Source organism: Megalopta genalis, chromosome 8 (genome assembly GCF_051020955.1).
Source record: "Megalopta genalis isolate 19385.01 chromosome 8, iyMegGena1_principal, whole genome shotgun sequence".
Taxonomy (NCBI): Eukaryota; Metazoa; Arthropoda; class Insecta; order Hymenoptera; family Halictidae; genus Megalopta; species Megalopta genalis.
Genome location: NC_135020.1, coordinates 21,771,490 through 21,796,806, shown reverse-complemented (window position 1 = coordinate 21,796,806; position 25,317 = coordinate 21,771,490). Strand labels below are relative to the sequence as shown.

At 32.0% G+C, this 25,317-nt stretch overlaps 4 protein-coding genes and 1 long non-coding RNA gene across 10 annotated transcripts in view; 2 read left to right on the top strand and 3 right to left on the bottom strand.

Moving 5' to 3' along the window:
• LOC117225575 (leptin receptor gene-related protein) overlaps window positions 1-16,454 on the top strand; it is an 89,121-nt gene extending 72,667 nt beyond the window's left edge. Inside the window, exons 1-5 of one of the 2 annotated variants that reach the window (XM_076524211.1) lie at window positions 14,916-15,513; window positions 15,596-15,670; window positions 15,753-15,951; window positions 16,052-16,205; window positions 16,279-16,454. In XM_076524211.1, the coding sequence (XP_076380326.1) occupies window positions 15,630-15,670; window positions 15,753-15,951; window positions 16,052-16,165 (354 nt within the window). In that variant the 5' untranslated portion in view covers window positions 14,916-15,513; window positions 15,596-15,629 and the 3' untranslated portion in view covers window positions 16,166-16,205; window positions 16,279-16,454. Of the gene's footprint in view, window positions 1-14,915; window positions 15,514-15,595; window positions 15,671-15,752; window positions 15,952-16,051; window positions 16,206-16,278 lie in introns of those variants that run through there. The other variant, XM_076524212.1, reaches the window with a different exon arrangement.
• Window positions 5,903-14,366, bottom strand: TER94 (transitional endoplasmic reticulum ATPase TER94). Its single transcript, XM_033479096.2, has 13 exons — window positions 14,209-14,366; window positions 12,434-12,793; window positions 11,926-12,118; window positions 11,607-11,841; window positions 11,406-11,539; window positions 11,084-11,332; window positions 10,848-11,012; window positions 10,645-10,767; window positions 10,348-10,560; window positions 9,978-10,286; window positions 8,586-8,759; window positions 7,457-7,611; window positions 5,903-7,359 (listed from the first exon to the last, which is right to left on the bottom strand). Exons 1-13 carry the CDS (start codon window positions 14,223-14,225, stop codon window positions 7,269-7,271), a joined length of 2,418 nt encoding a protein of 805 aa, XP_033334987.1. The 5' UTR covers window positions 14,226-14,366; the 3' UTR covers window positions 5,903-7,268.
• A 1,278-nt stretch (window positions 16,455-17,732) lies between the features above and the next one.
• LOC117225717 (uncharacterized) lies at window positions 17,733-20,266 on the bottom strand. Of its 3 annotated transcripts, none has more exons than XM_076524204.1 (4): window positions 19,792-20,266; window positions 19,252-19,531; window positions 19,001-19,029; window positions 17,733-18,717 (listed from the first exon to the last, which is right to left on the bottom strand). In XM_076524204.1, the coding sequence occupies exons 2-4, from the start codon at window positions 19,350-19,352 to the stop codon at window positions 17,996-17,998; spliced, it is 852 nt and encodes a 283-aa protein (XP_076380319.1). In that variant the 5' UTR covers window positions 19,353-19,531; window positions 19,792-20,266; the 3' UTR covers window positions 17,733-17,995. The 3 variants fall into 3 exon arrangements, with proteins under 3 accessions (XP_076380319.1, XP_076380320.1, XP_076380321.1); XM_076524205.1 differs by having other exon boundaries at window positions 19,240-19,531; window positions 19,792-20,252; XM_076524206.1 differs by lacking the exons at window positions 19,252-19,531; window positions 19,792-20,266 and adding an exon at window positions 19,105-19,238.
• A 636-nt stretch (window positions 20,267-20,902) lies between these two features.
• Window positions 20,903-22,586, top strand: LOC143259935 (uncharacterized). The gene is made up of 2 exons (XR_013033987.1): window positions 20,903-21,013; window positions 21,301-22,586. It is a non-coding gene; the product is annotated as an uncharacterized LOC143259935 (long non-coding RNA).
• On the bottom strand, window positions 22,182-25,060 carry LOC117225680 (piggyBac transposable element-derived protein 4). 3 transcript variants are annotated; one of them, XM_076524203.1, is made up of 2 exons: window positions 24,320-25,060; window positions 22,182-24,241 (listed from the first exon to the last, which is right to left on the bottom strand). In XM_076524203.1, the coding sequence occupies exon 2, from the start codon at window positions 24,238-24,240 to the stop codon at window positions 22,609-22,611; it is 1,632 nt and encodes a 543-aa protein (XP_076380318.1). In that variant the 5' UTR covers window position 24,241; window positions 24,320-25,060; the 3' UTR covers window positions 22,182-22,608. The 3 variants fall into 3 exon arrangements, with proteins under 3 accessions (XP_076380318.1, XP_076380317.1, XP_033335286.2); XM_076524202.1 differs by having other exon boundaries at window positions 22,182-24,705; window positions 24,767-25,060; XM_033479395.2 differs by having other exon boundaries at window positions 24,767-25,060.
• Between the last annotated feature and the right edge of the window lie 257 nt (window positions 25,061-25,317).

Below are 25,317 nucleotides of genomic sequence, written 5' to 3'. Positions count from 1 at the left end.
CAATTTCTTGTGATTACCCGGATTATTCGCTATATTTATATAGCCAGTATTATCTTTGAATATCGCTATCGGCTTTGAAATATTTATATCGATGCTAAAAATTTTAACCACATGGCCTCTCTTGTGGCTTCAAAAGGTGTCATACAGGGTGTCCCAAAAATGTCTCGCAATCCGAGAATGGAAGGTTCTTGAGGTAATTTGAAGTAAGTTTGTTCTTGGCGAAAATGCAATCCACGGCTTTGTTTACAAGTTATTAACGAAAAAGAGTGACCAATGAGAGGTGAGATATGCTGGCGCAAGGCGGCCGAGCCAATGAGCGGAACTGGGCTTCGTGCGCCCATTGGCTCGGCCGCCTTGCACTAGCTGAGCTCGCCTCTCATTGGTCAGTGTTTTTCGTTAGTAATTCGTAAACGAAGTCACGGGTTGCATTTTCGCTAAGGAAAAAGTTACTTCAAATGATCTCAGGAACTTCTCATTTCCGGTTTGCGAGACATTTTTGGGACACCCTGTATATTCTGCTTCGGTAAAAGCAGCGGAAGACAGCCACAGATGCTTGTCTTCTTGTTGACTAACAAACTGTGAATTGTTCAAATAATATGAATAAATATCCCGTTGCACTATAATAATGACAATAATAATATATAATAATAGTATAATAATAATAATAATATAATAATAATATAATAATCCCGCGTTGTACTTCTTTTGTCATTTTCATCATGATCTCCCCAGTCAGAATCGACATATCCATGTCATCATAATTACCTCTTACATACGTTAATTTAATATTAATTAAACCTTTGAGCTATCTGAATATTTGCTTTAAATTCTGCCGAAGTTCTTTATTATTTTTATTTGTATATCTACTCAAGATATTTATTGCCGCACTCAAATCGGGCCTTATACATAAAATAATATACATTAGACAACCGATAAAGTTACAGCAATTCCTTGAGAAACTATTATAAATCTAAAACTTGGACTATTTAGTGCCTCATAGTTTGAATTGGTACGTGTAATTTAAGTGTAATTTCTTTATGCCTCTACATTCTCTGAATGAGCGTTTCTGGCAGCAGGAACGCCCACTCACAAAGTTCTGTCTTAACCACGGATTTGTCGAACAGTCCCATTACCAACAAAGTTTCATATGCAGCAACGGGCCAACACGATCAATTTTCAAAAAAGGAACAAACGATCGTTACTGATGCTATCGACGGTATCTCCATCAAAGAATACGTTATCTCTATTGGTCGAATTATGGGACCTACAAATATTCGTTTCGCCTCTAAAATTTCGAACGGTAGAGTCTGTGTATATCTCAACAGTCAAGGCAAAACAGTCAAAAACCATTGATATACACACACTTGCTATTCGGTCGTAAGAATCGAAAGCAACTCGTATTATTATTACGAATGTATACCCTATCATACCGTACACGACTATAGAACATAAATTACAAGAACGTGGCGTAAAGCCGGTTTCACAACTGTCTTTCATAAAAGCAGGTGTAAATGACCCTGAATATGCACATGTCATGAGTTTTCTCAGATAGGTGTACGTAAATCCAGAAGATCTAACTAAGAATATCGGAATCAATGCAGATTACTCATGATAACACAACATACTGGATATATTTTTCTAATCGAAAGATCGCGTGCTTTCTGTGTAAAGAGGAATGCCACTTAGCCAAAAACTGCAAAAACACTGAATCTGGCCAGAAGACTTTACAACAGTTGCTGATTATACCAACTGATGCTCGTTCCTTTAACCAATCCTGACTTCCCTATATTCCGGTCGGCATTAAATGTCCTTCTAGTGTCACCTTATCTGCTATACAGGGTGCCCCAAAAATCTCTCGCAATCCGGAAATGGGGGTTCCTGACGTCATTTGAAGTAACTTTTTCCTTAGTGAAAATGCAAACCGCGGCTTCGTTAACGAGTTATTAACGAAAAACGGCGACCAATGAGAGGCTAGATCAGCTGGCACGAGACGGCCGAGCCAATGAGCGGAACTGGGCTTCGTGCGCTCGTTGACTGGGCCGCCTCGCGCCAGCCGAGCTCGCCTATTATTGGTCCCTGTTTTTCGTTAATAACTCGTAAACAAAGCAGCGGATTGTATTTTCGCTAAGGAAAAAGTTATTTCAAATGATCCCAGGAATCCCCTATTTTCAGATTACGAGACATTTTTCGGACACCCTGTATTGGGCTAAATTGGGTGGGACCATCAGAGATTTCCACTTAGTCTCTTAAGGTGAACACAACTTTGGTAAACACAACTCTAAAGAAATAGCTCTCGGTTTCACGCCAATTATTCCAGCCTTATCGAATATACTAAGACATACAGCATCTCACGTGCCAGAACGTACTCTAAAAAGCAGAATAATTCGGGCCATTAAAAAATCAGAAATTCAATTCTATCGAAGATCAAGAAATATAATTTACTGCCACCAATTCACCAACGTGTCCAACTAACCTGCAGCAGATCTTAAAATTTTGTACCAGAATGCAAGAAATTTTTTAGAGCACAAAGAAGAAAACGAGCAATAACTTCGTAACATTGACATCTTTGTTTGTGTTGAATTGTGTTCGAAGCCAACCAATACCAGCATTCAATTTCCCGAATTTATAACGTATAGAAAAGATAGAACAAATTCACAGGATGGTGGTATTCTTTTACTAATTTGTAGAAGTATAGCATTTAAGGATCCATTTAAGGATTTAAATCACCAATGTCAATCCCAATTTTTTTTCTCATAGCATGTTATAGTACCGTTATTTATGTAATTTAAATAATTTTATATTTTCTGACTCACTTAGGGCTAACTGCTAATCTAGCTACACGGATCGCAATTAAGTCGTTTATTTTCTCAATTAAAGAAATACCAAGAATTACAACATATAAAAAACAAACAGGGCTGCATTAAATTTTACTGGATTCCTTTTCATATATGCATTTCTGGAAATGAGCCAGCTGGTTCTCTTGCTAAAAAAATGAGTAACATAAATATAAACTCCAATGTACAAATTCTCATTCTCTTCACGGATTTTCGCGGAGACTTGTTGCGGATCATGAACAGTAACACAAAAGCTTGGTATGAGTAAAGGGAAAAGTAAAAAAAACTTTCCCACTAACTAATTGTGATGATCAATCGCTGCAGAGCTAACCACTACTCTTCAGCCTCCTCTCTATTTCGAGTAGGTTTATCGGATAATCCCAGATGTTCATGCAATAGTAGCGAACGAGATATCGACCCTATTGTCTGGCAACGTCCTTTTTACGAATCTCAAAAAATCCAAACTGTATCAGCTTAAAATTATTTCTACCAACCACCACGTTTGTTTTGCTTGTTAAACCCAATATCGAAGCGTGTACATGTATCCTATTGTTCTTAAAAACATGTAATATAAATGTATAAATAACCCACGAATTACTATTTAAGGTTTATGATTAAGTACACTCACTTTACTGTATAGCGAATAAATCTCATTTGAGATTTGGAAGCTTATAATTTTAAAAAATCCAAAACTAGCCATTCTTGTAATTAGTTCAAATGTTTCATTACATGTAGTCAGTTAAATATCCCTGACTGAATCCACGCGCAACAATTCGTGCCTTGTACTTCGACGGATTTCCATGTTCATCATTCTTAATAATAAATATCCATTTACAGTCGACTATATATTTACATCTTTAGGTTTCTTAACTAATGTCCAAATTTTATTTAATATCAGTGAATTAATTTCACTATTTATTGCCGGTTTCCAATGAATTTTAACATACCTACTTTCAATCTTTTCAAATGAGCTAGGTATATTATTTATACATGATTGTGCACATAAGATAATATCATTTTGTGTGTCACATTCATTATACGAAATAAGAGGGCGATGCTTAATCCTTTCACTCCTAAGTTCGATTGTATCGACTATCTCATCTATATCATTTTGAGAAGAAAAAGACTCATTATACATATCTGTTTCTGTTACAGATTTATTAGGTTATTATCTTAATTTTTCTTTCGAATTTACTTCTATACTCGACTTTTTTTTTAATAGATCTGATTTATCACTATCAGATTTATGAAACAATTCATCAATTTTTACTGATTTTGTCCGTACGTTAGATGCATCGGTTTTATTATGAATGTTTTCATCAACCATTCTTTCAGGTCTCATTTCTGGTCGAGTTTCCAACGTATTAGTTTTTATTTTTTTTTTTAACCTTTTCTTGTCTCTTGATGAAAGATGTTGCCACATCTCCATAATAATTTAACACAGAGTAATAAGAAGGGACAGTTTTAAAAAGAGAGAAGCAGTCTACAAAGCACTTATGCACGTAACAATTTTTTCTTTCTCTTAAATTGCATTTCGTAGGTTAAAAAATTGCTTGTTTCAAAGTAAGAACGTTTAAAATTACTTAACCTACACTTGTGGTAAGCCCAACAAGTGTAACTTTTTCCTTCGCAACAAAAACGTCGACAAATTCGGTTTTCATTTTTTTTTACAATAAAGCAGTCGAACGAAAAATCTGAGAAGAATTGAACACATTGCTTATGATAGTACCTTATGATGTAAAAATAGCCCATATTTTTATTTTCGAGAAATCTTCGATTTTCCGATCTTTCTTTGGTTTTCCATTTTTAATAACCACAGCTTGCAACCAAACAATCTGAAAAAATTCTGTAGTATGCGACTTGATGTCTAAAATAATCCACATTTTTTTCAACATTTTAAAATGCTACCGTAGGGGGGAAATCGGCGGAAAAGTGCGCAATCTAATTTACCCTGTAACTTATATCATCACGGACAAGTAACAGGGTGGAAATTTTGCACAGATAAGTTTCTTTTGTCCAGCTATTGAACGGTATAATAGTTATTGAAAGACCTCTAAGGGTAATTTTGACCATCTTAATCGGCTAGACCCTTTGTTAACATTATTTATAAACTACAAATATTTAAAATATATTTATATTTAAATAGTTCTACGGCATATACATATGTATGAAAATTGTAATTAAAAAACTGGATTTTTTAACAAGTCAATGAATAATTACATAATTGTTTAATAAAAGTATGTCAAATAAAAAATGTAACGACCAAATGAGGGTGTAAGAATCGGTGCACGGTTCGGGCATTATCGGTCGGAGCCGAACTGTTCTCAATAACGCGAGCGAAAGGGTACCACATCAGTACAATATTAGAAATATTAGGGAGTGGGGAAAGGTGGGAGAGATTCGATCCAGTCTACCTGAATCCTCGCGCGTCTTCCTAATCTTCTATTAACAACTTTAACATTAATTATTTCAAAAACTATAAGCCATCTGCCCCTAAAACAGGGTATCATTGAATCACTGTACCAAATCTCATCATAAAGTGAACGTCAACTCTGGGGACCTCTCCTTATAAGTAGGATTCTCCGCCAATTTCGAGAGGTTATATGTATAGAGTAGTAGGGTCGGTTACTGTGGAGTGATCAACTGCTATGCCTATGGTTTATTTTCGAACGTAATTGGCTTTATTTTTATCGAATAAGGTATATTAAATGTTTGTATTCTTTCATTTCATCTCTTTATCATAAAAGCAATTGGTCACCCAACAGTAACCGGCTCCACTATCCTATATAGCTCCAGAGGGAGAAAAAACACGTTTTCCAAATGTGCGAGAGAAATGAATTCGGAAAAAGTGCTCGAAGTATCCAAGTACTTTTAACTGAAAAACAAATATTAGGTAAAACTCGAAGAACCTTTATTATAAATAAAAAAGATTAATATCTAGCGCAAAGTATTTTTGTTGATTTTATAAACTTCAAATAAAATACTTACCGCAACGAATAATATCTATACAATGAAACTTAGTACATCGAGGGTTGTATACAGAAATAAGAAAAAATAGAAACAAATAGTTCCGTTGAATAATTTTTCTAGATATTTACACATTTCCAGGGTAGTGGAAAAATGATTTCTTACATAACTTTTGATTTTTAAACAAAGTTTCATCAAAACAAGCGTATACTGGTGTGTATCACTCGTCGGGGTCTCTTAGTTCGAAACCAATGCGTCGAATACAAAACATGACTATAAAACGACTCTCAAATGGATACGGTTCTGATAGTTCTTCCCGACAGTGACCCTTAGTAAGAGATCTCCGACAGTAAAAACTCTCGAAGCTGCTCTCAAATGTATACATAACTCTCGAGTATTAGCGAGAGCAACTTGCGAAGAAACTCACAGATGGACACCCGCCTTTATGTTATGAGTGACATTTTATACAAAATTATTGAAAACTTATGTCAGAAGTATATAAACTGTCTAACTTTATTGGATTGCATACCAATATAATTTTATTTACTGTATTGCTCTCTGAAAAGACCAATCATCATGAGATTCTAAATAATGCAATAAAATGTATGATTTTAACACTTTATTCTAAAATGATAGGTTTCAAAAGATTCTTTGGTAATTTGTAAGTAAATTTACTACTACAAGCAGACTGCAAATTCACCAATACACATCACCAGTTCCAACAATTTCACTGACATTGCATAAACTCCCACGTTACTGTAATCTTAGAGTGTGAACAATAAAATGTAATTATAGAATTCAGAGGCAACTTAACAAAAGGGTCTATCTCTCTACATTGAAATTTATGACACTGTTACTAAATGAGCTAGAATTACATTTAGCTCATATGGATGTAAAAGTGAATAGATAAAAATGATTGAAAATTTATGATTCTATGCAGCATGTAAACGAGATGAAATATCAGGGCAGTATGTATTACAACTATAGATCAGTCGTACATACAAATAAATTACAACTATATTTTTACTGAGAGAATTATTATTTAACTTCCAAATCCTATATGTATCATTTATTACACTTGAAATATCAAACATATAAATAACAACGGAATGTATTTAAATACTAACTTGAAATGTATTTAAATAAATTTTATATTTAATGTTTAAATTATTCAGCATCAGACGTGGCTTAACTCGAAAATTGTTTATCAAAAATGGTTTTTAACTAAATTTTGTTTATCTTACCTCACTTAAGAGCTGCCCCAATTACGTGTATAAAAACTGCATGCAAATGCATAGATTTTTTAGAATATGAATTTCAAATAGAAATTTGTGTTCTCACAGTTTTTAGTTTCTTAAAATTCGTTTCTGCACATTGTCTGTTAGTAAACGCAAAGTTTTTTCTATAAAACAGAAACAGGCCCTTTTGTCGTATGCTCGCTGTAATGAGGTACAAAGACACGAAGACTTAGCTATAAAGATCATCGTCACCATCATCTTGGAAGGTTTGATCACCTTGCGTTGTATCTTGGGTACCACTTCCTCCGCTCTGCGGAAATCTGGTCAAATATTTAAATAAATGAATGTTAATTGCCAGTGCTATTGAACTCATAATTTTCATAGAAATTATTATCTAACTAAAGATATTTATCATACCTGAAATTAGTTCCGAATCCGCGTGACTGCTGAAGCGTTTGTGCAAACATTTCATATTTTCGAATATCATTGTCAGACACCGAACGTCGAGCAAACCTCATTGCTTCCTCAAAATGTGCTCTGGTTATTTCTGGCACAGGATCATCTTCGTCCATCTAACATAACACATAAAATTCTCTTAATAGGTATTTAGGGTAGGCATGTATTGTATTACGCATGACTGGAAAAAAGTTTAAAATTCCTCGTGCTTCTCGTTTATACATGTAAGTGTAAATTTCATTGAAATCAGAGAGATCACATTTGAAGTACTGCTTGTAAGTAAATAACTAATTCACTGGCCAATAACTTATAGAGTAGACCATGTAGATTAGAAAAACAAGAAGAGTGATTTATGTGGCCGTTTAATTCTAACTTCAAGATAGAATAATACAAGAACTATCAGGATTGTAATAAGAAAAATAACAAAATATTAAAAAGCAAGACACAAACAAGCTAAACAGAAACCACAATCTAGTGTTAAGAAAAACGTATACCTTTGTGTCTATCGTAAATAAATTATAAATATCACTTAAATTTAAATTTATCTACATTGAATTATTATATATTTTTATCTTTAACAGTTTTGACAACAAATCTTGATACAAAAGTGTTAGTCCATATTTAGATAAATTTCTCTCTACTTTAATCAATATTAGTACACGTAAGAGATTATACTCCTTAAGTTTCAGGCAGACATTCAAAGTAGTTACTGTAAATACAACTCATAAAACAGTAGTGTATCGCGTAAATAAATATAACTACTAAAAACTTTAATCTCTAATTTTCAAAATAACATCAACCTGCTTTGCTTCTTCATAAAATTAAACAACTTCTGAATCATACATTATTTTCTACATATGATACACTCACAAGATTTCAAAAGTTCTGATATTGGCAAATTCATTTTTTAGAAAAATTTTCAAAATGAATATGTATTATATGTATATATGTTTTCATAACATATATCTATCGAACCGAACAAATTTTAGTAATGACAATTAAATGAAGTTATGAAACACCAAAACAGTGATTGCTTTACTACCTTCATATTATTTCAAACTATAGCTTTATTATAAACGGTTATACTCACATATATATTTACATCCATAGATGCAGATGGATTATTGGCACGTTCTTTTTCTCTTCGAATTTCTGTTTCAATACTTTGTCTTATAGCGAGTTTACACGCACGTTGACAAATTTCCGTTATGTCAGCTCCCGAGAAACCATGTGTTACTTTAGCTATATAGCTTAATTCAACGTCCTGTAATATGATTATTAATGGTAAGACTATTCCTTGAAAGCAGTGGGGATAATTAAGCATATACAGGATAATGTATTTTAAAGTATTTGTTTTTGTTATTTATTTAGGAAATTATTTAAATATATTTCAAAAAGTATTATATATCTATTATTGAAAGAAAAATGTCACGTTATATGTAAATAGAAATATTAAACATGATAGACAGAAAAATTATATTGTTTCTTTTGTGGCTCATGTGTCATGATTTTATCGAAAAATATTGGAATTAGAATACGATTAAATTTGAATTTCCTTTTGTCACATTTACTCATACGTCAATAACTAAACTTGCTAACTATGGTCAATAAGTTTAAAGGTCCCCTGTTGGCCCTAATATTAATTAACCCTTTACACTCGAAGCTGTTTTAACTTCAGAACTAACATATTTCTTCCAGCGTATAGCATTTAGATATTTTATTTGTTTTGTATTGCATGCATATGAAATTTAGCTTATTTCCTCGTACATGCTTGCATTTTTTAACAACTCTTCAAATAAATAGTAATCGTTTTAATAATTTAAGAACTGCTTGAAAAAATTAAGTAGCAATTTTCAGTGGCGACTCGGAGTCGCCATTCGAGTGTAAAGGATTAATATTTTCGCTATTCTAACCGGCGACGCACGCTGGTGGCAACATAACTCGATTCTCAAAATGAACAACAATCATAATATTGCCCTACATAGTCCACTATTCGTCCATAAGTGGTTATCTTTTTTTAGATTTGTATTATCTATACAGACATAGAACGTATTCGTTCCGCACAGTTCAGACAAATACTATATCAAATATATACATATATATTATCCGGAATGTTTTGGGTTGCACAAAATGTTATTCACTGACACGATACGGTACATATGAACAGCTACAGTTGTTCACAAAAGTCTTTGAATACTAAATTTCTAAACTACCATAATTTTGTAAAAAGAGAATTGTAAAATGATCTGAACTTATTTTGAAACTTAAAGCCTCTACTTTTGCAATGCACTGTTTATCTTCTTATAAAATCTTAGTGCATGATACAGTGAGTAGAAAAACTGAAATATACATGTTTGTTGATGTAAACTTCATGAATGTTCACCGAAATAGTGAAAGCGCTCACGTTGGGAAACTACAATTTCAATAAACTTTTCGCTTTATAAAAGAAATTGATAATCATTCATGAATTCATATCCCTTACCATGGCTACTGGTGATTTTCGAAGATTAGCTCTAAAAATTGCTTCGCGTGATTTTTCATCTGGCAATGGTATATAAATCAACTGGTCTAATCTACCAGGTCGTAAAATAGCGGGATCAATAATGTCAGGTCGATTAGTAGCTCCTATGATGAATACATTTTTTTTCGCTCCCATCCCATCCATCTCAGTTAAGATTTGATTTATCACACGATCTGCTGCTCCTCCAGCATCTCCTACTGTGCCACCTCGAGATTTTGCAATAGAATCAAGTTCATCAAAGAATAATACGCAAGGAGCTGCTGATCTCGCCTAGAAAATTTAATATAATGTCAAATTCTTGTGACTTATATTATATATGTAAATAACTTACTTTATCAAAAACATCTCTGACGTTAGCTTCAGATTCACCGAACCACATTGTTAACAATTCTGGTCCCTTTACAGAAATAAAATTCGCTTGACATTCATTGGCTATGGCTTTAGCCAATAATGTTTTACCACAACCTGGTGGTCCATAAAATAACACACCTCGCGATGGTTGCATGCCAAACTTCAGGAACTTTTCAGGATGTACAACTGGATACTATATAATATAAAATTAAATTATTAATTGTCTATTATTGATTTTAATATATGAATATTGAGTGATTTTCAGTAGATTCCTTACCTGTACCAATTCCTGCAATTCCAATTTAACATTTTGTAAACCACCAATATCGTCCCAAGTAACAGTTGGTACCTCTACAATGGTTTCTCGCAAAGCACTTGGGCTGCTCTTGGTCATTGCATACTAAATTAAAAATATAACAGACGTTATTTATTATTTGTGAAGATTATATGTCTACCTATTAACATTCAAATAGTACTTACCTTGAAATTATCCATTGTAACAGCAAGAGAAGATAAAACTTCAGCATCTATGTGATCATCTTCTAAATCAATCAGGTCCATTTTCTCACGAATTTGTTGTAATGCTGCTTCAGAACATAATGAAGCTAAATCAGCTCCAACATGACCATGGGTCTCTGATGCAATCTAAAAGAAAATATTAATTCATTAAATATATCTAAAAAGAATGGTATAATAATTTCAGAAAGTCTGTAAACCTCCTCTAATTCGACGTCATCAGCAAGCTTCATATTTTTAGTGTGAATTCTTAAAATTTCCAAGCGGCCAGTAGCATCAGGAATTCCAATATCAATTTCTTTATCAAAACGCCCGAAACGACGCAATGCTGCATCAATGCTATTTGGACGATTAGTAGCAGCCATTACAATGACATGAGAACTTTGCTTCATACCATCCATTAAAGTGAGCAGTTGTGAGACTATACGTCTTTCTACCTCTCCGTGTGTCTAAAAGTATATACATATAATGAAATGTATATGTTTAATTACAAATTTTATAAAATTTGATCAAATATCACACCTTCTCTCTTTTTGGAGCAATAGCATCAAGTTCATCAATAAAAATTATAGCTGGGGAATTTTTCTCAGCTTCTTCAAATGCTTTTCTTAAGTTACTTTCAGATTCCCCAGCAAGTTTACTCATTATTTCAGGACCTTTTGATATAATATAACATAATAAATAAACTTCCAAATCAAAATATTATTTTCAAGATTAACATACCATTGATAAGGAAAAAAAATGCGCCCGTTTCATTTGCCACAGCACGAGCAATAAGAGTTTTTCCTGTACCAGGAGGCCCATATAAGAGAATACCGCGCGGTGGTTTCACACCAATAGCCTTGAATAAAGATGGATGTCGCAAGGGTAACTCTACCATTTCCTTAATTTGAGCTAACTGCTTGCGAACACCACCAATATCATCATAACCCACTGCATTTAACGCCTCCTCTTCTTCCTATATAGTACAAGACATCATATTATTATGAAAATCCTAAAATAATCAAAATGATTGGTTCTTAAAGAATAATGTTGTACTAACTTCTCTTTTAATCGGATCACCTTCACAATGAATAACTGTGTCTGGAGCAACAATACAGAATGGCCCAGGATCTGTTTCTACAACTTTAAATTCTACAGCTCGCATACCACCACGTACAATAAAATTGTCATCTCTATGAATAGGACGATATGCTTCCAGAAAGTATGGCTTTAAATAAATTTCAAACAAATTCCTACAATAAAAAAGAAATTACTGTGTATAAAATAAATTCATTTAAGAAAATTCAATATCATTCAATTCAACAAAAAGGACTAATATAACAAAAGCTTTATAACTGTATTTTATTTTTATACAACTAAATAATAATAATAATTATAGCATTATATCTGTAAAATTCTTTTCACTCTGTTATGAAAAGATATTTTAAAAAATGAACTTACAAATTTAGAAGATATGAAAAAACAAACCATAAATCAACATAAACCTACAAAATATTCCAGTAATGTAAAAACTTATAATCTTATTATATTAAAAGTTTTTAATTTACCCTGTAAGACCAGTTATGGTATCATCTAATGGTAGTACATGAATGCGCTTTCCATATTTAACTTCTGGACATGCATGTACAGAAACAATATCACTTAAGCGAACTCGTAAGTTGTTTCTAATGACACGATTCATACGAATTTTTTCATCTGGACAAGTGTCATCAGAAAGTACAATGCATACTGTTTCTTTACGTCGTTTGCCTTTTAGTAACACTGTATCTCCTCTAAACAATTGCAATTCATCCATCTTTGCTTGAGACAAAGCCACAACAGAATTATCATCTGCCATAGCTTCATCAACTAATAATCTATTTGGCTTATCCTTCTTTCGAAGGATTGCTGTTGCTAAATCCTCACCGCTGTAACAATTAAATATTAAATCATTCTAAATAAAATAACAATGACCATACAGAAACATCAATTAGGAAATAGAGATCAAGAAAACATTTCTTATATCATTTGTAGATAACCAGAAATGCCGTTGAATATTGATACATATAATTATTAATATATTATATATTAATATATTAATATATATAATATAAAATAATACTAACATTACTATATCATATAAATATCATAATTTCAAAAATGTTAAATACTATATAATATTAAAAATAATGTATCCATACATTAACTGAGAACTATATAAAATTTTATATTGTTATAATAAAGTTAAACATAAGGTTAGATATTTTATTGAATAGCATTATATATATAATTTTGTTTTTTAGTTATTATTTATTCTGTTGATACTAAATTTGTATAAATATGAACTAAACTTTACTTGCGTAAGTCTCACATATTGTCGTTACACTATATTATACATAAACAAGAAAAATAAATACTTTAATGTCAAGAAATTTTTAAGTTCTATTCATTTTAGTTGTACAATTTTTGCAACTTACTTAAAGGAAAACAAATATAAACATACATGAATACATTTGTTAATATTAAAAGTGTGACATAGTATAATATTACATATGTTTGAAGATGTTACTTAACTTTTATCACATAAAGTATCTGATTTCTTAATTTCATAATAATTAATAAAATTACATTTATATACTATTATTAGATTAAGATTATTTTTAAATTATCAAATTGGACTATAATAAATTGAATATTTATCCAAATATGGTATACAAATTCATTTTTATCAATAAAATATGTAACTTTGTACAATAATATATGTCTGTTGAGCTTATAAGCTGTAAAAATAATTTCTAACAGTTAGCCATTCCTAAAATTAATCTATTGTGAATAATCAGTCGTTTTAATCAGCAATCCTGTTTCATTAGTACTATAAAACATATATGTTTAGACAGTTTAACATCATTGTAGATAAAATATCTTCATTGCATAAATTTTATATTAGTTCAAATTCGTTATAAAATGAAGAATTATTACAATTTAAAGAATACATGATAAAGATTCTCCTAAAATTTCTTTGTCATGTTTAACGTAGTGTTCGGCCATCATCAGTCGGCTCGCAAAAATGATAAGCAAGATTCATGTCATTGTACTTTGTAGATTCAATAAACATCTGCCTATTAGGACAAACTAGCTTTTATAGCATACAATTCCAATGACAGTAGATATTTTTTAGAAGAATCTATGAAAGGACGCGTTGCGTCGACATGATGACATCGTAAAATTGGAAGCCAGCATGGATGCATTTTATTTGTATACCCCATTTTTACGCTTTTAAATAATATAATTGATTGTTATAGATATCATCGAGTTGAGAATTTCTTTTTCTTTATTTACTTACCTGTTCTGTTCACTCATTATTTATTTGACTTGAATGCAAAAGAAAGTGTACACGCAATGATCACAACTCAATATCGCACCACGTACGAGTCAGCGACACTTACAGTCGATCCAATGAACATCCCTCATTTAAACTTTCATGGTTCGCATTGGACTCTTCGTAGCCGAATCAGAATCTTAAGGTGAGTTCACAATAAAACTGTTAATTTTTCCGTCATGTCTTCAGAATTTTATTATTCACATTATTACGTTTACATTTATTAAGAGGATTACATTAAATACCTACAAAATGTAATCAAGGTTACTTCATTAAGGAACGTCTTAATTACATATGTTATGTACTACTGCGTGTATAGCGTGTGTATAGCGTATAACTGTATTTCCAAAATTACACATACATATAACGTATATATTGCTTTTTGAATAAATTTTAATGTATTACTATTTCTTATCTTACTGAATCAAATTGTACATAGCCCGTACTGTAGTAGTGCCACTCGTGACTGTAATTATTTATTATTTTTCCATGTTTGCACAGATATAAATTTCTTGCAATGTAGAAATCAAAATTCCATATTTTTTAATTATAAGTTCTCTCACAAGTCATTTGAAAAATCAATTTGTTAATACGTTAATGCTGTATTCATTAAGTACCTTTAGGTTTTAAAGTGTATAGAGCTTTAGGTGGCTTACGTCACAAACGTTCTGAAAGTGTAAATTCGATATTCCGTACTTGTCAAATTGGTCTATGATGGCTGGGATTAAAGGTCATAAGTTTGATCATTCAAATTAGAAAATTTAGTTTGATATCATTTAAACAAACGATACTGTCAATACAGTTCATTATAACAATACAATTAAGTTGATACGTTGAAACATAACCTTGCAGTTCTTGTTATTATTGATGCAAATTTCTGTATATAAATAATGCATACTTGTTAATTTGTTTTATATAATTGCTATCCAAATATAAATTTAGATAATCTGTTTCCATGCAAAAAAATGGTTTATTTGCAAAATCGTTCTAAGAAAACTATGTACAGCTTTTCAAATTTACAAAAACAACTTGTAGATAAGATGTTATCAGTATCTTATAAATTCTACAATTTAACATATTCTTCAATGCCTTAATGTTAAACAAATTAATTTTTAAAGCAATTTATGACAAAATTAAGTTTACATAATTAAAACATGAATTTATTTGAAGTTTTAATGAAATATAATTATTTGTACTTCTAAAATCACATACATAATATACATAAGTTATTTTTTTTCATGCCTTTAATGATCTTCGTTTATAAACAGCGTAAGTACTTTCAAACAATTTTCTAGTTTATACGTTATTTGTATTTCCATGTATGTAAGTTATAGAGAAAAGTCTTTTATAGATTAGTACTTTTGGCATTCGCTGGATCTATTGGTATGACACTTGTCATACTTGGCTGTGCATTACCAACATATAAGTAAGTAGTATTATTACCATAAAATTATTTATCATTATATGTATATTGAATTTAATTAATTTTTATGATATGTTATCTCTAGAGTATGGTGGCCATTTTTTGTTGTATTATTCTATGTATTGGCACTAGTACCAACAACAATTGCACGTCGATGTACATATTATGCTGGAAATTCCAATAATCCATGTTTGGAATTGGCTGTATTTATCACTATGGGATTTCTTGTATCATCCTTCGCTCTTCCTATTGTATTATCAAGATCTCCAGCTGATAGTCCAACGGTATATTTAAATTATATATATATATTTTTTATATAACATTATTTTTATTTTTTATATAACATTCATTATAACAAGAATTAGTGAAATTGTATATTTTCAGATTCAACCGGGTGCTTGTTACTTGATTTTAGTAGGTAATATTGTTGTCTATTTAACTCTAGTCGGATTCTTTGTAACCTTTGAACCAGAAGACAATGCATACAGTACGTGGTGAAAAGTAGTACTTCATTGTACTTATTTATTAATTTTACACGGTAATATTTTTAATACATTTTTACTAAATTCAATTTCTTTTCAGTTTTATACATGTCATTTAAATATTTTCAGATTTTTTACAAGATGAAAAGAAGAATATAAATCATTCTGTAACAACTAACAGTAATGTATTAATTCTAAGATATTCCAAAATTTATAGTATATTATTTATGAGATAAACATTAGTATAAGCTGTTTATATTATAGTCAATATGCTACTATGTGGTGATTAAAGTTACAATTTTTAATTGCATAGAGTTTCTTATAAACTCCTAAAATACAATTAGAAGCACAAATATAGTATATAAAAGGAATACAATTTTACATATTATGCTTTATTAAATCTAAGGTGTTAAAAGTAAAAGTGATAATAATGATAATAAAATTATGATCAATTATTTTAAACATTTATAAAGTAATGATTTTAATATATTTGAATGTATGCTAATAGTTCTTCACAGATGTTAAAGTAATGTGAATGGTCATTGAAACATCAAATTTGAGGAGATCATGCTGTTCAAATTTTTGATCAGATAATGAGATTGACAAAATTTAGGAACTGAATAACACTAGAATTTTCTCTTCAGGAGAAAACATAACATATTTTATTAAATTATAGTGATAAATCTTTTCTTATTTATGCAGTTCAATCGTATATGCACTAAAACTAACAATAGGAATGGATTCATTAAAACTTTTAAATAAAATTAAATCTTAACAAAATATTATATAGGTAAAAAGTTATTGTCATTATGTATCAGTTCGATCAACAAAACAAATTTCGTGAACCAACTGAATCCTATTGCTCTAACTTACTTTTTTTTAGATAACCGGTCTCCTGAAGGCCAGGGTCCGTGCCTAAAAACGGTGGGAAGTTCAAACATTTCGCATAATTAAAGCTGTGTATGCTTAAAAAACTATCACTACCTAATAAACAATTAGCTGTTTAACTCAGACCTATACATATAGTACTACGATAATACATAGATAAAAATCGTGGGATTCAGATATACATATATATATAGTAATCGAAAAGTTGTAATGATATCAAATAGCCAAGCGAGTTTTCATATTCTGCTTATTTGTTTTTATCTACAGAATGATTGTTTTGTTAGATTTCTCGAAAACTGTTACAGTCGAACTATCCATTAAAGTTATATGTTGTTCTTACCTTCAACACTTTAAAAATGGCATTGATATTTCGAACTGAAATAATAATTTGCATTAATTGATATTGATACTATGATATTGGTTTTCATGTCGTCGTGCTTGATATTTCTGTTATGGCTTATCAATCGACTGATACTGAATCATGTAGAATCTTTCATCCCCAAAATGTTAAAACAAATGTTAAAAGTACCATGGTTCAAGTAGATGAGAGACCGAAAGTAAAGAAATGACTATCACACGAGCGTTTTGTGACATTTTCTACATTCTACACCATTCATTAGTACTTACTATTGAAGAAGAGGCATCAGGGGCTCTTGCGTGTTTGTTTTATATATTTGAAATAAATATTACCGTGATTTAATACTTAAAAATATATAACTTATTCTATTTACAATGTTTACAATATATTATATTTTAGTGGGAGCTAACAAATTAGTGGAATTAGGGTGAGAAGGACGGATATGGTGATGCCATAGACTGTTAGAAAAGATATAACCAGAACTACCACCCAATTCTCATTTATAATGTAAAAGAAATAAAGGTTGGTGTCCACAACAGAGTCTGATATGTTTAACATTTTGTTTCCTTTAGAAAGTACAATTTTTTGTATCACGTAATCTTATAAAGCTTGGACTTCTACCTTTGGTATCAAGTTACAGTTATCGATGATTTCACAGGGTACCGTTTTCTTCTCACCCAAAAGTTTTGTATAAGAAGGATACAATGCAAAACCTTTTTCCATTGCTCCCTGCCGCAGAGAACAATATTGCCGTTTTGTCAGTCGAAGTGAAGCTATCATAGCTAATGCTTCCTGTGGTGTATAAGGTGTGAAAGTTTTTTCTGGTTCAAATAATTTCTTGAGAGATTCAGGACTTTTAGTTAAGATCCCCTCAATCGCTCGAGCTAGCGTTCGTTTTCCCGATCTTCTGTGTGCAGCTATTACTGCATACTCTAATTCTTGTGGACTATGTTTCAGCAATAAATGTTCTACAGACCTACGTTTCGTTCTTTCGCTTGCATCAAAAAATTCTTTTCTCGGCCGTCCACTTTTAGTATTTTCTTGTATTTGAAAAAATGGTTTTTCAAGCCAATCAGAACACTTTAAAAGAAACTTGTCAAGAACGCGATGGTTAGCTTTCCATTTCACAGATAATGCAGTGCAAAATGTCCTAATCTTTTCTTTTAATTCATCCTCCGAGTTTTCATCTAAATCACCGAAGTTACACTCTTTAACAATATATTTGTAAATTGAATCCCGGACTTTAACAGTGGTTGATGTGGAAACACTTTTTTTCTCGTGGAGGAAATCGAAAACATCCTTCCTCTTGAGCCGGCACTTACCTGTAGAATAGCAATATTAATGTAGCATTCTAACATGATATAATGTAACAATAACATATGAAGTTGAAGTCAAAATATTTATAGAAAGAAAGAGAGCATTAAAGTATTTAAACTACCAGATTTTGTACACTTGTATGAAAAAAGTAAAACAAGTTCTAAGTTGGAACAAAAAAAATTTCTTCTTTAGAATCTGTTAAAGTACAAACATTGCAGTTTTTTAGTATATTACTATTGCCTATGTCAAATAAATAATGTATTCAAGTTTTGAGATATTTATACTTACGACTCATACTTGGATCCATCACAAATGAACTATAAAACAGGAATATTGTTACAAAAAGAATGCTAGAAATTGCTAACAAATGCTAATAAACGATAGTCACTAACAAACTCTGAATTTTCGACTACAGCAAACTAAGCAGACTGTAGACTGCTACAGACTGCAGACTGTCGTGTTATGGCAATGTTGTTTAGTTCACAGTAGGAAGTGGAGAAATTGTATGTACATACACACATACATACATTCATGCATACATGCTAGAAACTCCTCGCGTGCCAACATCCCCTTCCAACAGTCTTTTGTTTGCTTGATTTACCTCCCGCTTGTCGTTTGGCTCCTGTAAGCCTGTGAGCATGAGCAGCACTGGTCGAAGATTTGTGGCGGCCTCACTTGAATTGGGAGAGCTTCCTTGAGGTTGCCACGCTACATTTAATGTTAAGTAAAAGAATGATTACGTGAAAAAGTTGTTTTATTTTTTACTTTATCCCAGACATAGTGTTTTCCATGTTTTTTCGGCCAAACGGTGTAAGCATTCTATGGGAGAAAATAAGAAAAAAATGCCATGTAAACATAAGCTCCAAAATGTCTTTAAAAAATTTTAAGAAAAATATGAAATAATAACGGACTGATTGAAAATATTTATCTATATATGTTAGCTATATATTTCGAAGTGCCACCCGTTTTTAAAAATGCAGTATTGACATCTATGAAAAATTGAACATGTTATTATGTTCCGAATTTCTTTACCGTTTTCTTTCATTTCAGTGAATGCATCAGAGATTCTTTATACTCACTTTTCACGCGAATTAACTCTTGTATAGTAAACTTTTTCTTTTAAACCCCACACGATGTACGTGCGCGTGCGTGCATGAGTGTCGCGATCTAAACATTATGACGTTGCTTGCACGATCGGCAGGTGTTAGACACTGGTCGAGCGAAAAGGACGCACTCGTAGGGCAGACGGCAGAACGCGACGAACGTCGACACACAATTTACGATCACGCCCACGAATATGTTTACGACTACGATTTACGAACACGATCACGATTATGGTTTACGATACGGATAACGATACGGAATTATAATATAACGAACACGTCTTACGAACACGATTTACGATTTCGACGTGTGTGATTACGAGAATTATTGTTTACTGCTTTACCGTCTTTTTGTATTGTATTTTGTATGCATCACTGTTTAGTAATAAATAAAATAGTTTACAAAAACCTACTATCTCTACATTATTATTAAACAACCAAAAATAATAAATGTATCAATAGGATAGTTTCGATGTATGTAATTCGATAAATTCGTGTTTTAAAAATCACTTTGTATATTTGAATATCATTGGCAAGAAGAGTTCTCGTAAACATCGAAAAGCAATCAATTTATTAACGAAGTTCGTAAATTGCAACAATTTTTAGAAATATTTGTGCTCGAAAAATTACTCCATATGTCTGATTCTATCGCTTGTTATCACTATCAAATTAAATGGCACAATAGCCAATGGGCTGCTTAACCATACTTCTAACAAACAGAATTGTTATAAATATTAAAAAGCGAGGAATAAAAAATTTATTAACGAAAGAAATTCGATTTAATAACTAACCGATCGATTTGTGCAACTAGAAGTCTCTTGTTATTTAAATCTCATTGTTATATTTTATAAACAATTTAAATAATAAAGTTATCTTGTGAACATTGGATAACATCCTTGCAAAATAAATTGTTACGAACATTAAATATTTAGAAATAATCGAATTATCATTCATCATCGATCATGCGAGCAACGTTCGACGAAGCCAGTGGTGGGGTATCGTTCAATTACCTGTTCGGCTCAGAGCTATGTATTCTTCAGACAGTTGCTGCTCGTTCGCCGGAGGAAGCAGATAGCATTGCCCTCCCCCCCCCCCCCCCCACCTACCCCGGGGGGCTCCTCTTCCAGAAGTGACCTAACCAAGAGTGGACCTTCGGGGTACCTGTGGCCATTTCTGGTCATCTTAGTGGTCACTTCTGGTAATTTTGCCTCTTTTATTTAAAAATTTTTTGTATTTTCGGTATTTAGATTTACGATGTGGCTTTTTCAATGTATGTTAACTTCTCCTAATTTAAACGAATTTTCTTTTCTTTTCAATTTTAATCTAAATTTACTCTACTTTCTCCTAAGAAAATAGTCATTTTCTTAATGTGAGTCCAAATTTATTTTACTTTCTCCTTATTTAACAAAATTTTATCTTTAATTTCAACATGAATTTACCTTTTCGAAATAGAAATTAATATTTTTGTTTGGTATCTTAAATCAGACCCGATGCCTGGATTATGGAGACTTCAGCACTTCTTAAAAGTTCTAAAAAGTTCTGAAAACAGTTTTATAAAAAGATCTGAGAACAAGTCCATGAAGTTATGAAAATAGATCTAAAAAGTTTCGAAAACAGTTCTAAAAATGTCTAAAAACAGTTCTAAAAAGATATGAAAACAGTGCTAAAAAGTTCTGAAAACGGTTTTAAAAATATATGAAAACAATTTTAAAAAGTAGTGAAAACAGGTCTAGAAAGTTCTAAAAAAATCGTAATCGTAATTGCAGGCGTAAACGTATTCTCGTGGATAGTCGTCGCGATCTGCTTCACGCCCAGCAAGTGTGTCATTTTATCGATGCGCTAGCCGAACGTTACCAGTCTCTCCTTTCGAATTTTTCTACTTCGCACGACTAGCATCTGACACCCGTCAATCGTCCTAGCATCGCCGCGATGTTTACATATAACACGGTGCTCGCGTACGCACGCACGCTTACGTATCGCGTGGTCTCTATTAATTGCATATGGTGTAGAATTATTGTATTTCTATTAAGTAATAATGAATGAGTGACATAATGGTACTTTATCACTACTTTTGAAGGGTACATTACACTTTTTAAATTAAAATTTTTGTGTTTTTATCACTTCAAAGACAGAAGAGACATTAAATACTACAGTGTATTGGAGTGTAAGTTATCCACGGGAAACTTACAGTGTTGGAATATATGAAGTTGAGGTAATAGTTAACGAACAATGTACTATATTTCTACAGAACTTCTTAATGGTGATCTTGAAATTATACAGCCCAATAAAACAGAAGGAAATGATTATGTATCTTCTGCAACAGAAGCAAATATAACAATAAACATACGTAAAGGAGATGTTGATAGTTTACAGAAAGCAACAACAGCAGTTCTTTATTTACAGAAAAAATCACCAACAATTGTAGTGCCTATAACCATGGTGACAACAACAAATTCAACTGTTCCGTTTTCTACAACTGAACCAAATGTGATAACATCAAATACTACTACAGAAGGAGTAGTATCTACTGCAGTGTATGCAGTGTAAATACAATTATATAATAATATACAATACAATTGGTACAAATTGAATTCAACCGTGAATGTAACTTATAAGGGTCCAGGACCTTTTTGTAGACTGGTGTTCGCACTTACATCTTTAAACGCCACCTTGTAATTCACCGGTATTTACACTCCTTTAAGTGTTGCATTACAGTGTTACATATTTGGAGATTTTGCAATTATTATAAATAAAAATACAATTTAAGGTAATTAATATATTCAATTAAAATTTTTAGTAATTTAATTCAGAATGATAAATTTTAAAACAAGGATCGACACACAAACCCACATTACAGCTTTTACATTCATACTTAGATTCACGTCTTTTGTCGTTTGCACTGCAAACGACGCACCTTCTACTTCGGTTTTTCCCTATCGATACATAAACCGATGGAAAATGTCTTTCTGTTAGTCTCAGTGGATGATTATTTCCTGTTCGACATTGGTGATTTGCACTTTGATGATACTTTTCCAGTATTTCCCTAATTAATTGCAACTGAAATTTTGCCATAGATATTGGTTCTTTCATTTTGTGTTTATAAAGACAATAAGCATTCCACACGCATATGTCTAACAAATGAAAGAAAAATTTGCGATACCATTTTAAAGATTTGCGTGTAGAGTTAACAGTGCTTATAACCATGTCAGCTTTATCCACTGTACCCATTGAGTTATTATAATCTAATATGCACACAGGTTTTTGAATAACTCTTTTTCCTCCGTGCCTGACTGCCATTTCAAATTTTGATGTATGCATGGTAGAGAGCATGTATACTTCTTTTTTACCTACCCACTTTATAACTAATAAATTATTGGATGAACGAGAGGTTGCCTCTCCTCTTTTTAATCTATCATCAATCTTTGGCATTCCTTTCCGCCTTTTTCTTACGGTCCCACATGCATTTGTACAATTATTATGTAGTAAACTAAATAAAGCTGGACTCGAATACCAATCATCTACATAAAGGGTATGGCCCTTTCCTAGGTAGGGCTTCATAAGTGCTTCAACTATTGCTCCCGATTTACCAGTATCCTTATTTCCACTACTCAGCATGGTAGATGATCCAGCATAAACAATTAAATCCTGTACAAATCCTGTCTGACAATCACTGAGAATAAAGGATTTTATACCAAATCTATTTCTTTTTGACAGGATGTACTTTTTAAAAGACAACCGCCCTTTATATAAAAGTAAACTTTCGTTAATACGTAGCCGTTGGTAAGGTTGAAATGATTGACTAAATGTCTTTCTTAACATATCAATGATGTTCCGTATTTTGTACAAACGATCATTAGTAGGACCAAGATCATGGGTGAACTGTAGCATCCCTAATAATTTAAAATAGCGGTCTCTAGTTATTATTTCTCCAAAAATATTGCTACGCAGAAGTTCGTCTTTACTCCAGTACTCTGCTAATGATAACTTCTTGTTGCGTGACATTAGAAATGACACAGCAAAAAAACAGTATAGTTCGGCTAATACTGTTCCTTCTATATTGTTTATGTTATTATTTTTTCGAGACCAATACTCATTTGTTTCATTTGCAATCAATTGTACAAACTCTTCAGAGACAAAAAGTTGAAAGTAATCTAAGATTTTTGATGATCTACTAATGTTTCCTTTAATTCCTGAATCTTCTGATGTAAATTCATGTATTTTAGGGATAAAAGTTTTTGATGTCCATATATCGCAGTAACTGTCATTATCTTCTTCAATTGTCTCTGCTTCTGATTCTGAGGTACTGCATATTGTTCTTCTTTTTTTTTGTAGAGTAAAATTATTTTGATTTTCATTATCTGAATCATTTTCTGAATCAATCAACCCGTTAGGAAATAGAATCCTTTTTAAGTTTCGCTGTAACATTCTGATAAGGGCGCAAAAAAATTTTTTAAAACAGACTAAACAAAGCTTCAAACAAAATTTTCAAATTAATGTTGGGAACCTTGAAAAATCAATCGCTGTTTTCCAATTTCTTGTAATGGTTCAAGGAAGATTTCTTGTTATAATATTATACTTTTGTACCAGACAAATACTTCACTCCCGAATAGAAAACACAGAAGAAACTTGTTTGCACGCCGGTTAAGATATTAGCTATTGATAGCTTGAAAGAGACTGGTGGTATCGCACTGACGCCGACTACAGCCGGCGCTCGTACACAGAGATCATCGAATGGATGCCGTCTACATCCGGCGCTCATAACGAAAGGGTTAAACAGTAAAAAAGATGCTGATTTAAGATAGTTAAGCGTTACCCCGTAAACCTATGTCTTCGTCTCATTTTGTCAGTAATTGTATCTTCACCTCTATCTTCCCGCTAGGGAGTCTAGCCCTTTAAAAGTATAACCTTAATCTTCCCGACAAGTGAATAATGCTAATTTAACCATTTTTACCTGCTATAAGTTCTGGTTCAAATTCTTGCAGAAAAAAAGATTGTCCATTTACACTTGCATTGGTATTTATATACCCTTTCTGGAATACTGTATGGATTTTCATGTTTCCATTGATGCGCATTATGCGTATTAAAAATTCCATTTCGGGAAATGAGGAGTTCCTGAGATCATTCGAAATAACTTTTTCCTTCACAAGAATTTTTTCCGAGGCATCATTCACGAATTATTAACAAAAAAAACAGTGACCAATGAGAGGCGAGCTCGGTTGACGCAAGGCGACCGAGCCAATGAGCGAAACTGAGCTTCATCTGCTCGTTGGCTCGGCCGCCTTGCGCCAGCCGAGCTCGCCTCTCATTGGTCACTGTTTTTCGTTAATAACTCATAAAGAAAACTGCGGATTACATTTTCGCTAAAGAAAAAGTTACTGCAAATAACCTGAAGAACATCTCATTTCCCGAAAGTACCATAATTTTGGGACACACTGTGTATAGATAATATAGATAACTGATTAGTAAATATGGATAACTTGCGTAAGTAAATACAAATAAAAG